The sequence below is a fragment of the Lissotriton vulgaris genome, chromosome 3_2 (assembly GCF_964263255.1).
Source record: "Lissotriton vulgaris chromosome 3_2, aLisVul1.2, whole genome shotgun sequence".
NCBI classification, from domain to species: domain Eukaryota; kingdom Metazoa; phylum Chordata; class Amphibia; order Caudata; family Salamandridae; genus Lissotriton; species Lissotriton vulgaris.
In genome coordinates, this window is record NC_141690.1 from 256395982 (window position 1) to 256412513 (window position 16532).

The 16532-nt window shown below is 46.8% G+C and overlaps 1 protein-coding gene across 2 annotated transcripts in view; it reads right to left on the reverse strand.

Annotated features, from left to right (window-relative positions):
• The window catches only part of LOC147725623 (uncharacterized), a 47997-nt gene that overhangs the window by 11330 nt on the left and 20135 nt on the right, over positions 1–16532 (reverse strand). For both annotated transcript variants that reach the window (XM_086964314.1, XM_086964315.1), the window contains exons 3-7: positions 15344–15601; positions 7361–7474; positions 5716–5814; positions 5424–5543; positions 2146–2229 (exon numbers count right to left, since the gene is read on the reverse strand). In XM_086964314.1, coding sequence (XP_086820440.1) covers positions 2146–2229; positions 5424–5543; positions 5716–5814; positions 7361–7474; positions 15344–15601 — 675 coding nt within the window. The remainder of the gene's footprint in view (positions 1–2145; positions 2230–5423; positions 5544–5715; positions 5815–7360; positions 7475–15343; positions 15602–16532) is intronic.

Here is a 16532-nt window from a genome sequence, read left to right on the forward strand (position 1 = left end):
CCCTGAGTAATTTGTTCGCTGAAGTTTGATTTGTTCCCAATTCAAAGGGTATCTGTATTGGAAAGTGTGATATTCCTTTTCTGTGTCAAGTACTGATAAAACATGGATGCCGCCAGCGGAGGCGGACATTTTCTAACTCAAGGCCATGGCGCTGATTATTAATGTAAATATGTGGAGTTAACTTATGTAAATTAGGCTCTGATGGTCAAGACTAGAGAGATTTGTTTTGTAAAACATTAAACACCAAAACCCTACAAAGACCCGGGTTGTTGACCATTAATTAGGAGAGGTCTCTGCCCGAAAGATTATTGAAGGCTGATCTGCCGATCCCCAATCCAGATTTCGCGTTCAATCGGCGAGCGAGCTGTAGAAGCAGGGAGCCCTGCAGGGGTTCGTCTTCTTGGGTGAAGCACAAACCTGTCCTTCCATGGCTAAACTCTGATAAAAAACAGCCAGACTTCCTGTTTCAAAAGGTATGATGTGCGCTCCCTTCCAAATACTCAGCTGGCAGGAGTTGTAGATAACTTTTCAGCCTATTAAATTAGCTTGGGGTTTAACCATAGCAGTAGCATTAAGAGGCCATTTAACATGCAAAATAATGTTTGAAATATTCTTATTATAATTTTAGTCTGTGTTGTTGCTGTACATTTTATCTGCACAAGATTAAAGGTTTTAAAACAAACTTTTACAACTACAATTCCAGGTTTCTTAGTGCAATATTGGAGTATGGTGTGTGTAAGATGAACAAGCTTTTTTGATTTTCGCGGATTTGAAAAATGAAGCCATTGCCTGCGCAAAGAATAGCGTGGTGGGTTTGTGCTAGTGCTGCAGTCCACTGGACTTCTCTAACTCAGTGAGTGCACAGATCTGAGCTCCTTAAACCGTGCCCTTGAGACCAGACCCTACAATTATAACATAACATGTGTATTTGTAAAGCGCACGTTCCCCTGTAGGCATCTTGGCGCTGAATAACCGATCTTTATTGTTACCCAACTCAATGGTACTCATTTTATCGACCTCAGATAGATGAAAGGCTGAGTGGGCCCGCCGGGATTTCAACCTGTGACCATGAGGTCCACAGAGCCACCAGACCCGGCATCCCAGTTATGGAGAAATCTCAAGAATTCATACCACAGTCAAACTAAAAGTGGAATAGAACAAGGATACATTTGTACTCTGCAAGCTGTGAGCTGAACGAAACCATTCCTTGCTACATTAAATAAAACCACCCTCAAACCATTGCATGCTAGATTGAATTAAACCGCGCTCAAGCGAACCATTCCACGTCACATTAAACTAAACCAACTCATAAAAAAACATTCCATGTTAGGTTAAATTAAACCAAGCACAAGGAAACCATCCCATACCAGATCAAACTAAACCTCGCTGAAGGAAGGCTTCCCACGCCAAATTACCTTAAATCATGCTCGGGGGAGTGGGGAGGGGGGAGGGGCTACGCATGCCAGATTAAATTAATTAACACTTAAAGAAACCATTCCATGCTGAATTACAATAGAACAACATACAAAGAGACCATCTAATACTGGATTAAAATAAACAACGCTCAAGGAAACCATCCCATGTTAGACTAAATAAAACAACACTAAGTGAACCAGTCCATGCCAGACTCATTTAATAGAGAGACTCATTTAATAGAGTTAATAGGGTGTGAGTTGAAGAACACGGTTGGTGGAATAAATCGATAGGAGAGACGAGATTAAGTGCACACATCAGCTTTCCTGAACCTTCTAGATACCAATCCGCACTTTACAGCTGATGAAGATACCTCTATCCTACTACTGGGTGTTATATGGTGCCGTCACCCTATCAGTGGGGTAGAAACCAGTCACAAGTCTAGGACATTCTAAGAAGCTGTGTCGGCGTGACGGTGGAGGCTGACTGCTTTGGCGTGTCTCAAACGCACTGCACTGCATTACTCAAGCAATGGGGCTGCAGAGACTTGGTTTGTGAGGCCTGAGATTTACTAACTCTGTTGAGGACACCAAATCCCAGCAGCCATGTTGCCTGCCATCAATATTTACACAGCAGCCAATCGCCGACTATCTTGCTAGCCAACACAGGCTTGATCATTATCCAATAGGCCATGTTATATCTTATAAGACCAGAACCAGAGAAAAAACGTACCTGGCAAGGCTTTCTTGGAATCCTCGTCCATATCCTGAACCTCATTGACGTCATCTGCAGATTTCCTTTTGTCCAGAGTGGGATCTGCAAAAGAACTTAAAAGGTCATTGCATGCTGGCAACCTCCTGAGATTCTGATAACAATCTAAGACCTGTGAACCAACTGACACCTGAAGGAGTTAACAAGGAAAAGAACTCGGACTTAAGAAATAACTTTGACGACTCTCTACTAAAAACGACTAACAAGTACCACCAAGATCTAAGTTTCACTGTAATTTGTGAAAGAACAGATCATCCAACTGAGGTGAAATAGAATGCGGGCTCTCCCATAAACACCATCTGAGCAGACTTTGAATAATGTTTCTATGTTACACTATTCCCGTACAAGCTGCACCGCTTATTCTTTTGCTCATTACCTATAGGTTCGGTAATATCGTAAGATGTTATAATAGAGAGGTGGGGTGTCCTGAGGATGCTGAGGCAGGAACCAAGGGCAGGAGACTCATTGAATACCTTAAGTTATGTTCACATATATCTGTTGATCTAATGATGGTCTATGTTGGCAAAACCAGATTGTGAAAAGTGTGGCCGAGGATGGAGCACGCGTCACTGGCCCCTTGTGCGGCTTCCACCTTTCTCTTCCTTCTCACTCATATTCAGTTCCTGTATCCCCGGGGGAAATCCCTGATAGTCGGGCACTTCAGACAAAACCCCCATTGCTCCTGCCGAATCTGGATAAACCCGGATAGCGCACACCCCCATGTTCAGTTAGACTTTGTGGAGGAACGTGAGTGAGTCCTCGGGTCCAACAGGTCCTCACTGAACACAGCCCATGGTTTGCTTAGAGTCTGGTGTTTTCTGATGCACCTGGCAGAGGACATGGGAACCAGAAACTTAGGGGCATATTATCAATGCTGGCGATATGCTATTTTTGCCGCTTTAGCTGCCGTTTTCGGCTGCTAAGCGGCGATAATACTATCGCCCAATTAGCAAGCTGTCGCTAACTGATGTTAGCAACAGCTTTGAGGCGATAGCGAGCGGTTTGGGGCCCGCTTTGCATGTTAGCGATAATTATCGCTAATGACATGCAAAGTGGGCGTTCCCAACCAGATACCGACTGAAAGCTAACATTGCTAACGCCTATTAGCAAGGCAGGCTTAGCGATGGCAATATTTGCGCTAAGCGCGAATATCTCCAAATACTAACACCTGCCCAGACCAGTTCTTAGCCATGTTATCCAATGGGAGGTGGATAACATGGCTAAGAACATTTAGTCGCTAATGCGTGAATATCTCTGTATTCTCGGCGATATTCACGCTATCGCCGGAAAAATTATCGCTTTGGAGATAAACGTAGCTAATAGCACGTTATCTCAGCGATAATTTCCGGTGATGCTTAGCGATAAAAAAATCTTTGCTAAGCCTAGTTAGCGATAAATATTGCTAATTGTTGGTAATATGCCCCTCAGTTCTTCACAGAGAGGTATTTTTGTCAGCAAGAGGTCATATTTGAGGACTGGATTCAGATCCCAAATAACCAAGAGACACCTAGATTAGAGGGGAAAGGAATTCACCAGGCTCTGCGTCTGCGAAGAATACAAAATATCCCACGCAAGCATCAAGCAAGAAAGCAAGTTCATTTCCTTGGCTGAATCACGGTGCCTGGCAGTGGACCAGTCAATCTTCTGCCACAGAGAGAACCAGTACCTTAATGTCATGGTGTTGGCCTGTCTGGGTGCTATAGTTGTTTTTTTATCCTAAGACCCGAGGCACTTCGCTTACTTGTCCATGTGGGAGGAAACTGCTTCACCCTCCAAGAAAGCTACAATAGCCACTCATATAATTGCATTCGGATCACCTACTCTGATCAGAGGGTCACCTGGGTCAGTGTATAGAAAACAAAGCAATTTCCAAAGATAAGCCCCCGTGTGGACATCAAGGGAGTGAATGCACACCCCACACGGCCTTGTGCACTCTAGCACGGTGCAAAGTAACATCTCTGGAAGCAGAGTCCCGTCATGTGACCAGGAGGGATATTAGTCGTGCTCCGAGAGCTGAGGAGAGCCAGGACCTAGGAGTACCCTGACTTTCTGGTTCTATTGTCTGCAAATGAACTACCAGACCACATGGAAAGTACCCATCGCCCTATTGGATCGTCTGGTGCCTTTTGGCGTGGTTCAGATACATGTTCTAGATCATCCTCTCGAACGCAGCCCAGATTTCAGCTTTCTAGACCTTTGGCATGAAGGACTTTGTGCAGCTCGAGACAGAAAGCCAGCAGGACTGCAGCCACCCCACAACCCACAGAGCAATAGTTGCACGGGCTATGCTTCAGGTAACAATCAATCCTATGAGAAATCACAGCAATAAACCTGGAACAACCCCCCATCTTTCAATAAAGAAGAACACACTCAAGAACACTAGTAAATACTGGATACTTTTTCAAGATGTATTTTCAAAATACAAATCCTATCCCGGTGCACACAATGTGAATTGTAACAACAAGAAAGATAAACAAAAGGGTAGCTGCACTTTTTACCAAAACTGTAAACAACAGAAAAAAATCCAACAAATTTGTTGTGCAATGTTTTATGAATAAAACTCTCTTTCTTCTGTCTTTATTCACTAAGCTAAGCTTGGCACAAAAAGGAAAGCTTTATTTGATTTTCAGAGATGGTTCACACCCGCATGCTTGTTTGAACAATAAAGCTTATCTTCAGTATATAGTGGCAGAGGCTGCTACTCTTGTTGTGAGCTGGCAGCCAGGCTGATAAGCGCGGTAAGCGAAGGCCTTGTAGTAGCCGTCAGCTAAAGTAGGTGATGAGATTCAGCGTGGCCTGTCTCCTTCATTATTTCATGGCGTAAAGTTCTAGGCCTCTAGCCACTATAATATTTAGATGCTGTCGAAGCTTTCAGAATGAAAAAATTAGCAGAATGTGTCCAGAGACCCATTTAATAAAGTTCATTCTGCAAGACTGCGTTCTTTGAACAATGAATAACTCATAGTTATCAGCTTTCCATGAAACTGTTCAGAACTCAACAATTATTTGGACCACAAGAGTCCGCTGCAGCAAACATATGTGAGCAGACTTGATTGACACCTGGTTTTATCAATCACATTCATTTCTAAATGATTACCAAGTGTAACCTAAAGGAGGGGTGCCTAGAAGAGAACAACCCTAATAATCATAACAGTTTGCGCAACGGAATCACCACATCCATGCAGAATGGGAATATGCCGTTGCCATGGATTCTATACAATGGTCATGTCCACCGGTACCTTGGTTATCTTGCCTTTTCCCATCTTTCTTGAGGCACTTCCAGGCTGATGGTGAGAAGAACTCTATGATGAGGCAAACCGCCAGAACCACCAGGAGGACAAGATTCAACTCGGGAACGGCTGCAAAGATCAGGCAGTAAATGTGTTACACAGAGGACATACCACCAAGCTTTGATGACGTTTAGTGGAATTAAAGCAAAAATAAAACCTCTGAGAGAGACTAAGACAAAAACACACTTGCTTTCGCCTCAAATTCCTGGAATCCATTTTTTTTCCTTGAATTAATACTCACCATATGAAACTGAAGCGGCCAGTCTGGCAACGGCGGATCCCAAGGCACAGATCAAGAAAAGGAACCAGCAAACGAAAGCCGCACGCTGAAATACACGGACTGCCCACATAAAAGAAAGAACACAAAATAGTCCTGGTTACTATGGTAACAGAAATGATGTAATACCAATCCATCAATCAGGATGATATGACTTAAGGTAGCTGCACGCCTGCTTAACCAACAACCACCAGAAGTGAGACCCTTCGTTATTGAAATGTTTTCGGGTTCCCGACAACATGTGGACCCCTTAGCCCAAGAAACGTGAGATCCCGTGCAGGGTGGCACAACACTGTGTCACCCAAAGTTGTTCAAGCGGCTAGCTGCCTGCAGGAAATAGCAGGAGGGGTTGCTTTGTGCAGAAAAGTCTTTTAGATCATTCTGTGGCTCCACGTGGAACACGGAGATCTGACTGACTGACTGATGGTATTTCTAAAGAGCACTAATTCCGAGGCGTCTTGGCGCTAAATAAGATAACTGAACATGAGCTGACCGATGTATTATTGGGTAAAGAGCCATGTCTTAATTTCCTTCCTAAACAACCTCCGGTTGGGGATCTGTCTTAGCTGAAGTGGTATAGAGTTCCATAGCCTTGAAGCCAGATAGGAGAAACCCTTACCTCCCTATCGTTGTCTTTTGATCTTGGAGACATTGACCAGACCCTGCGTGGCAGACCTGAGAGAGCGGGTAGGCTGATACCTAGTGAATAGTTGTTGAAGGTCAGAGGCCCCATCCCCCGACAGTGCCTTATGAACCAGGCAGAGTGCTTTGAAATCCACCCGCCTTTGTACTGGGAGCCAGTGAAGATGCCTGATGGAGCGAGAGGTGGAATGGTACTTAGGCAGATTGAGTAGTAATCTGGCTGCGGCGTTTTGTATTGACTGTAACTTGGCGATTTGAGCACAGCCAGCTCCTAGATAAAGGGCATTGCCGTAGTCTATTCTTGAAAAGATAGACAGACAGATAGACAGACAGACAGACAGATAGATAGCAGTCCTACACCTCACTGATGGGTGAAGAGAAGGGACACCAATCACGGTTACTCCAACCCAACTGTGGCATAGTTTCCATGACAGTCTGAACATGCGTTGAAAGTGGTAGCAGCAACATGCACACCTTTGCAGGGCATCGAGTGGGTGAACACCGAGTCACTGACTGAGTATGCGAGGGCCAGAGAATGAGTAATCACGCACCCAAGCTAGGTTCTTAAAGTGGTTTGACATTTGCACAACCGCGGACCACCAATATGCTGAACTCTCCTCACATCGCACAAGAGTGGAACTGCTCTTCTCAGGGTTCACCAGGATAGTGTGGATGAAAGACCGGCTCACGTTTGCAGGAGACCGACCTCCTGAATACGAATGGCGTTACCTCTCAGAGTGCCAAGACCTTCTATCGCTGAGCCTCACGACTTTAAAACGTGGAATTATAAGAGAACAGAGCGAGAGAATCCCTTGAGGCCAAAGACAATTTCTGCCCTAAATGAAGCCCCTCTGCAAACCCTTACCCAACAGTCTTCCTTCCAACCCAAAAACATCCATTCTACCTGGAATCCTACCCATTTCCTCATCTCAACCACCCAATCGCCACAGATACTACTCAAACTTACCCCACTGTTCAGGACATCGGCAACTGCTCGTCAGGCAGAGGAAGAGCGGAGTTAATAAATAGGGGAGACTGAAAACCACCGCAGCAGTCAGCAAACCCACCAGGTACAGGATCACTGAAACACAAACGAGAAGCGGGGTCAGCTGCGTAACCAAGGGGTGGCACACAGTGCTGGGCCAAGCCTTTATTATATGGATTCAACCTCATAGCCCGGTGGTCCTTTTGACTTCTGTGGACCCCCACTGAATTATTACTCAAATTCAGGAAACTGCACTGTGTCCATATAGGAAGCTGTGGACCCCCGGCCTAAACAATTTCTATGATTTAAACTTCAAACCAAAACACAAAAATACAAAAAACAAGTATACACCTAATAAACGATATTAAAATATTTTAATTCACAACAAAATATAGAAAATGTTTTCACATTTTCAATTTTATTTCCATACACTTTATTAATTTTAGTGTCTTTGTTTTGTTATTATTTAATTTGGTAACACAGGCGCGGACCCCCAGGGGATCTTGGACCACAGGTTAAGAACAACTGTCATAGCACATTCACGTCGCAGTGAATATATGTTCACTTACATGTTCCCCATCACAGGCAGCCAATGAAAAGAAAGAACCATTGCATTAGTATAGAACAAGCCTTGGACTAACCAGGTATTTAACAGTGTGACCTAGAACAGACCCCAGTGCTTACCACTCCCTTATCTAGGTATGGACCATCAATGTACCCACAACAGGATATGTGACATTCTTGACCTCTCAGCAGCTCAAGATCTTTCAGCACCTCTCCATCGCCTCAAGCCCCTTCAAGTAAGTGGTCCACACAAAACAAGTAACCCGTTTATAGAAGCGTTGGACAGACTTGAGGGACATGAGAGGCAAAAAAAAGAGCTAAACACGGTGTAGGTCTAAGTGTCATGAGGATGGAGAAAGAATGGACCAGGCCAGGGAATCCTCAGTGGCTGATAGTGCAGTAAATGGGAACTATCCATTGATTAGGTTGTTTTGACCGTCACCATGTCCATAGGACCGTAGGCATGCTCTTTCGTTCTGGCTCTCTTTCTCCAAGTCACCCCCCTTGCTTCGGTCTGTCCGATACCCCCTACACATAGTGCTCTACACAGTACATTATTTATAAAAAAACATTAGTGCCGGGGCACAAGATATTTCTCAGGCCTCTGAGCATGCACCCCTATGGTCCCTGCCTCTTCAGCCAACTATCCATACCAACTACGCCTACAACCTTTACATCCCTACAAATGCAACAATTTTGATTAGATAATCCAAATCTTTGAGAATGGTCCAAGTTATTCTTGGAGTTTTTGGACACAACAAAGTTAGCAACAAGTTACCTAAGGTACTCTGCATCTTATGTGTGGTTGTGGCCAATGTATCCCATCCTCGTCGCCAAATTTGTGTCCAAAGCTCTAAATTGGAGTACAGATCTACATGACTCTTGGAGTTTTTGAACACTACAAACTACTCCACGAATGTCATGGAGTTGTCCCTCATTTTCAGTCACCAACAGCACTTAAGGTTGAGTTGTCAAAGACCATAGGAGGTAGAAGACAATTGTGCAGGGTGCATCTGATCATCAATTATTGTATTACATGTTCTAACGACACAATTAGCAACAGATTGAATGGTAAAACCAGACTGTGGCAGGTGTGTTGGGTTCTGAATAGTGAGACAGACTAAATGTTTGGGCATGTCTAAAATGCACTTTATGGTTCAGTTTTTATGCTTAATAAGTACTTTGAGAGGAGGAGCTTAACATGCATCCAAGATGGACGCGTGAGCAAAGGGCTCCCGGGACCCTCGCCGCCTCCCGCATATATCCTGTCACAAATCCTGATACAGACGACGGGTTATTACAGGCATGACCCTGCTGACATAAAAGCTCTTTTCAGGAATCGATTTGGATGCCAGGAACCGGACCCACTCTACTCCGAGAGTTGAAGGCCTACACCGAGGAGCAGCCTGGGACTCGAGTCCCCGAGTGACCCTGGAGGCAATTGAACAACAACGGCCAAAGGTAGTCGACTGCTGCCCTTGACGTACTTTCGGTTTCGTTTTTCGGGTTCTTGTTTACTGAAACCGACTGCCCTCTGTCTTTGTTGGCTCGTGATCTAATTGGACTGTATGCTGGCATGCTACGCCTCGTCTTTTGACTTTTCCCGGCCTGATTCGTGAGGAGCCATTCACACTAGGTCCCAAAGGCCCCTTCGGGGCGCGTCGCTCAACATGGCGAACAAGCCTGAAGGTGAGAAACGGACGACCAAGATCACGCACCGAGGGGGTGCCATTCAATCCAATATCATGGATCGCTACACTCGCCCTAAAGGATCCCCAGGTGGCATTGGTAAAACCTCGGATGAGCTTGGAGATGGCTCCCCAGAAATGGAGGAGTTGACTTTACGGGACGTAATGGGCGCCATTGCGAGCATGAAAACATCCATGGGCCAGCAACATGAGACATTGGCCTTAAAGCTTGACACAGTGGCTATTGATGTCAACTTGATCATGACTGATCTGGCGAAGACCAATGAACGGGTCAAGTCTTTGGATGTCAAGACCGCCAGTCTCACAACCGACATGTCCGATCTCCAAGCCGAGGTCCGTACCTTACGAACCTCGAATGATCTGTTTGCCCGCCGTCTTGAAGACTTCGAAAGTCGTGCAAGGCGCAATAATGTACGTTTCATCAGGTTTCCGGAGCAGTCCACTGAATGGACGACGGATTTCCTGGTTGAAGACCTGATACTTAATCATCTCGCACCTAAGGGCCTCAGTAACTTTTTTGCGGTGGAGCGTGCCCACAGAGTTCCAGGCGGAAAACATAAAACAGGCGCTCCACCACGGCCCATAATAGCCCGAATTTTTAATTTCAGGGATAGAGACGTCATCCTGCAATTATCGAGGGCCAATGGCCCCACGAAATTCGAGAATGTAACTATCAGCTTCTACCCAGACTTCACTCAATCTGTACAGAAGCAGAGGATGGGCTTCATGGGGGTGAAACAGAGACTGAGAGACATGGGCTTGAAATACACTATGCTCTTCCCTGTCCGACTACGCATTGAGTATAACGAACGAGCGCTCTTTTTTGATCGGCCGGAGGTCGTTAGTGACTGGCTGGATACTCTACCGACGCATCGAGACCGCACGGAGCAATCGGGAGGCGCTGATGGTGGCCCATCGGAACAGGAGGAGTGAGTGATGACCGGCGCGTGCTCTACATGGACTTTGCAGCAGTGGTTTGTTGACTTTTTGTGTTTGTGGATATAATGGTCTATACCCAGAGGCGGCGGGAGATACGGGACTCTTCCTCCTCCCGGGGTGTTTTTCTCTCTCTTTTTGTAGACTAGTTTCAGGTTAGGGCGACAGGCACACTGCAAGTTGGGGTGGTTTTTTGGACTAACTCAGGGGTGGGGGGATGTTTTCCGGGGTTTTCCTGGGGGTGGGGAGGGGGAACTTGGTTTTATTTTGTTTCAGAGGCAATATATCACTGCAGATTTTGATTTTTGTGTTCTTTTCACTGTTGGGGGGAATCAGACTTCATTACGGGGATGGGGGGTAGGGGGTTGAGAGTACTAAGTTGGAATGTCAACGGCTTGGGAGACAGGATAAAACGGGGGATAGTTCTACAGCTTATGAAACGTCTTTCCCCTGATGTAGTGTTGTTGCAGGAAACGCATTTAATAGGGAACACATGCCACGCAATGAATAGGCGAGGTTATCGTCTAGTCGCGCACTCGGGATTCACCACTGGGTCTAGGGGGGCTGACGTCCTTGTTAGGAACTCCCTCCCCTTGGAAATAGATGATACAGTCCTAGATGACAGGGGACGGTATGCCGCTATTACTGGTAGATGGGAAGGGAAGACGATTTCCATACTCTCCGTGTATGTCCCACCTGGTTTGCAAACTACGACATTTGCTGACTTGGGTGAGGTAGTGTTGGGGTTCCCCGAAGGGATTTTGGTTGTGGGCGGAGACTTCAATTCTGTTGTCTGTGGTAGAGAGGATCGCTGCCCCCCTAGGGATCTCGCGAGATCGCAATCTTGGCTGGGTAACTTCCTGGAGACACTGGGTCTGGTTGATTGTTGGAGGCTGATGCACCCTGGACAGGCACAATACACCTTTCATTCGGGTGCACATGGGAGCCTTGCTAGGCTTGATTATGTCCTTATGCCGGCAGCGCAGGCTGTTTCGGTTAGAGAGGTTAGACACCTGGCCAGAGGTATTTCGGACCACTCCCCACTGTGGCTCTCCATTGATATTCAGCTGGGAGCCGGGGGTCGAGTGGCCCCGATTAATCCCTGGCATCTCCGTAATCCTAAAACCCTAGCGGGCGTGGTCAGGTCCATTGATCATTATTTTGCTGAAAATGTGGGGTCGGTGTCTTCCTCTATTTCACTATGGGAAGCCTTCAAGACGGTAATCCGGGGTCAGACTTTGTCGTTGATTGCCACAGCTAAGAAAAGTAAGAATGAGGAAGTTGTACGATTCGAGACAGAAATCACTGCATTGGAGGGAGAGATGGAGTCTGGCGCCATTCAGGATAAGCTGCATACTTTGAACCTCAAACAGTTTGATTACAAAGCCCTGGTGACTGATGCTGCCAAGGCCATGAGTATTGAGCAACAAGGGCGACTGTATGATCTGGAGGATAAAGCGGGGAAGTTGATTGCCTGGTTGGATAAAAGGGAAAGTTTGAACCGTGTTGTGCCTGTTATTGAGAGTGCGGATGGAGTGCGTATGGTTGATCCTGTGGAGATAGTGGAGGGTTTCGCCCATCATTTCCAAACGGTGTATGCGTCAGTCTCGGACAGGCCGGAGGAGGACTCGCACTTATTGCTTAGAGATATCGCACTGCCTTGCTTGTCCGATTCTGACAGAGAGCTTATGGAGGCGGAATTTTCCAACGATGAAATAGCGCTCGCTATTCGCTCCATCCGCTCGGGAAAAGCTACGGGGCCAAACGGCATTCCCATTGAGCTGTATAAGCTGTGTCCGGACAAAATGGCGCCGTATCTCCGTGGGATGTTTCTGGAGTCGCGAGATCTCGGGTCCCTTCCTCGAGACCAGAGACTTGCGTCCATTGTTGTAATTCATAAAGATGGGAAACCCCGGGATCTATGCGCGTCTTACAGACCGATATCATTGTTGAATGTCGAACCTAAGGTCTTGGCAAAACTGCTAGCAAACCGGGTAATAAAGGTGATCGGCGACCTGATACACCCGGATCAGTCCGGATTCATTCCTCATCGCAATACCGCGCTGAACCTGCGTCGTCTTCATGGCGTCCTCGCGAGAGCAGAGTCCCTACGTGAGCCGGTCATCTTGGTCTCCTTGGATGCCACGATGGCCTTTGACACCGTGGAATGGCCATTCTTGTGGGCGGCTCTCGCGAAGTTCGGCTTTGGCCCGGGGTTTATCGGTTGGGTCAAACTCCTATATGAGGATCCGCTGGCCCAGGTGGTGGTTAATGTCAGGGTCTCGGACTCCTTTGCTCTCGGGAGGGGTACGCGACAGGGATGCCCTTTATCTCCGCTGCTCTTCGCGCTCGCCTTAGAACCCCTAGCTGCTTGGCTGCGGTGGGAACCGTCGCTTAAAGGCATTAGATGGGCCCCTGATTTTGAAGACCGCATATCACTATATGCGGATGATATCCTCCTATACCTCACTTCCCCTCGGAAGTCGCTGGGGCTACTGTTTGATGTACTCGGCTCATTTGGAAAGAACTCCGGCCTAGTGATTAACTGGGCGAAATCTAGTGTTTACTCGCTCACTGGGGAGGTACCACCCTTGCCGCGTATCTGCCCGATACAGATATCCCAAACCGGCTTTAAATACCTAGGGATCTACATATCGCTGGACCCTGCGGTTCGGTATGAACGTAATCTGCTTCCTCCGCTTCGTAGGCTGAAATCCGACGTAGTGGCTTGGTGTGGCCTGCCGTTGTCCCCGGTTGGGAGGGCAGCTTTATTCAAGATGATGTCCTTGCCCCGATTTTTGTACGCTCTCCAGAATACACTCGACCTCGTCCCTGCCAGCTATTTTCGCGAGATAGAGAGCCTACAGAGGCAGCTGATCTGGGGCGGGCGACCTCGCATTGCCCTGGCGAAATTGACACAGCCCTGGTACGACGGGGGCATCGCGTTACCGGACATCAAACGTTATTACTGGGCGTCCCAATTGAGCGCAATCAACCATGCCATGTACGGTCCTATGCCAAACCCTGCGTTCGAAATGGAGAAATGGCTACTCCCGGGAGGGAACTATTACAGGGTGCTATACTCCAAATCGACTGACAGGAAACTCACGGGACCTACCGGGGTCGCGGTGCGAGTATGGTGTAGCGCAAACGCAGCTATGGGGTGGTCGGACAGATTGACTCGAGCGACCCCGCTTTACGTTGCTGATAAATTGGGTAGTTTATGGACAACTAAAGGCTTCGAGAAGTGGGACCTCATTAGTATCAGTAAAGTTGGGGATCTCTGGGTCAAAGACGGGGTTAAAACCTTTGAGGAACTGCAAGCGGAATACGCGCTCAGCGATAGGGAATATTTTCGCTATATACAGATTCGACATGCACTTGGCTCGGTTTTTCCGGCCGGGGCCTTGATCCCGGAATCTTCTCCTCTCGAAGATAGGGTGCTGGACGGACACGTTCCGGATAGCACCATTTCCCTAATGTATAAAAAACGTATTAATGACCGAACGGACCTACTCCTACAGCTTCAGGAAGCTTGGACCGGTGATGGACTGGAACTGGATGATGAGGATTGGCAGGCTGCGATATCTTCTCCTAAAGAGGTCGCGATTCCGGCCCGTCTCCGGCTGGTGCAATTGAAGATCCTACACTGTATCTATATAACAGGTCCCCGGCTGCTGTGTATGGGTTACTCTGTGGATGGGTTGTGTAAGCGAGGGTGTGGTAGGATGGGCACCTTCCTCCATATCATATGGGAGTGCCCGGATGTGGTGTCGTTTTGGAATCGTGTGCATGCTGTCATGGAGGAAGTTACGGGAGTTTTGTTGCGGACTGAAGCCCGACGTTTTTTACTGAATGTGTGGGAACCGAATGATTATAATGTGGCACAGACGCAATTGGCTACCCTTGGGAATATGGTGGCTAAAAGGGATATAGCGCAACTGTGGGGGTCTCAGAGAGCGCCTACGATCTCAGCCTGGAAAGAAAACATGGATTGGTGCATGTTTAGGGAAAAAACTGTGTATGTGGCTCGTGGCAGACCCAAGAAGTGGGGGAGAATATGGAATCAGTGGAACCTCTATCGTGGGGAAATCTGTACTCCTCCTTTTTCAGATGTCCCGGAACTGCCGCAGTCCCCATAGCCCTACATTCCTTGTACTGTGCAGATTCTTGCTGATGTTATTATTGCCTACTCCTGGCCCCCCTCCGGCCCCCCTTCCCTTGGCTTCGCCCACTGACATTTGCATAAATTTCTCCCGATATGGCTCTTCCCCTCTTGGATAGGACACTCACCATATAGTCTTTTTGCCTCACTTTCACTTGTTTGTTTTTTATTGTTTATTTTATATATGTTTAAAATGTAAAACCTTAATTCATCCTGCGTAATATCATATGCTTTCAAGGACAATATGCTGAATCGCCGCCGGACCCCCGGGTTGTCGGCTGAAGAACTGTGTATCAGTGTACTATTATGCTACTGTCTCGTTTTAGCGACGGCCGGCCCCTGTTGTTGTAGGCCTGCAAATGTATTACTGTTACTGTAAATAAAGGTTTTCAACAAAAAAAATAAGTACTTTGAAATGAGCACATAAACAGTTATGCACAATCCCTCTTTATGAAATTAAACAACTCACGACTGCTGCTAGTCTAAAAACATTTAAGTTTAAATTTGTACGTCACAAATTGCAATATATGGACGTCGAGGAGTAGGAAAGTGTTAGAACATAAAAAAAACCAAATTGGAGCAGAAACTTACTGATGCTTTGCTGAGCAATGTGGTATGAGGTTTCCAATTCGCTGACTGGGTTCCAGGCAACACAGGTGTAGGAGCCTGTTCCCACCTCCTTGAGGACCAGTACCGAGGTGTTCCCATCGTGGGTGATGTTCTGCATCAACGGTCGCCCGTTGTGCCACCACGTGAGATTCCAGACGTCACCTGACGCTTCACACATTAGCCGGACGCCGTAGTCACCACTTGATTTCCATTTCATCACCTTTATGTCCGATATTGGCTCTAACATTCCAGAGAGAAGAAAAACCATCATTAACCTGAAGAAACCTAAATCATCCACACTTCATGCTGTGGACAACAGCACTTTTCTTTCTTGGACCTGTGTTTTACTTTATACCGTTATAAGAATTCCCTTAAAATCTCAGCATGCACGGTGTTGAGGCCAGGACTGTCTGGAAGTGTGCCACATGACATGAGTCCATTGGAAGCAACGTGTGCAACTGGTGGGGTGATGGAACAAGACATATAGCTCTAACAACCTATATCTCAAACAACCAAGTCATTGAGGCGCCTCCATGAAGTACATATTTAGCAATAACTGGACTCAAATGCGCGTAGGACCATACATGCAATATATGCTGTGAATCGTGTACAGAACCAACGCAGTGATAACTTCATGACTTGGATAAACATTTCCTACATATTTAATTTGTGACACATTGACCCGACAGCCAGGGCAGTGCAATGAACATCATCACTCTCACATGACCTTACTCCTAATAGAGTCCCTCTGTAGAAGGACACGTATGACCAAAAACACCTGCATCCCAGGTGAAAGGGAAATATTCAGTCCTTCATTCTCTCACAGCAGCCATGTCCCCTCCAGCCAACAGTCCTCTCCATGCGCTCTGGGGACCACAGGAAGACCGGAGACCACAAGAGACGCCCTTATCCCAGGGTCCATCTTCAGAATCTGTCATGTGGCTAGGTTAGGCCCGGGAATAAACACTCCTATTTTACATGGACACGTTTCTTAAGTTGTCTTCTTTTCCACATGACGACTTTTGACACACATTTGCTTGTGTGACAGTGCAGGATTAGCTTCTCTGAAACCACATAGTTAACAATTCCACTTCGTAAGTACACAATCATGACACCTGGAACATTCAGTACAAGGCCAGAACACACATTGTGCAAATGTTGTTGTTTATTA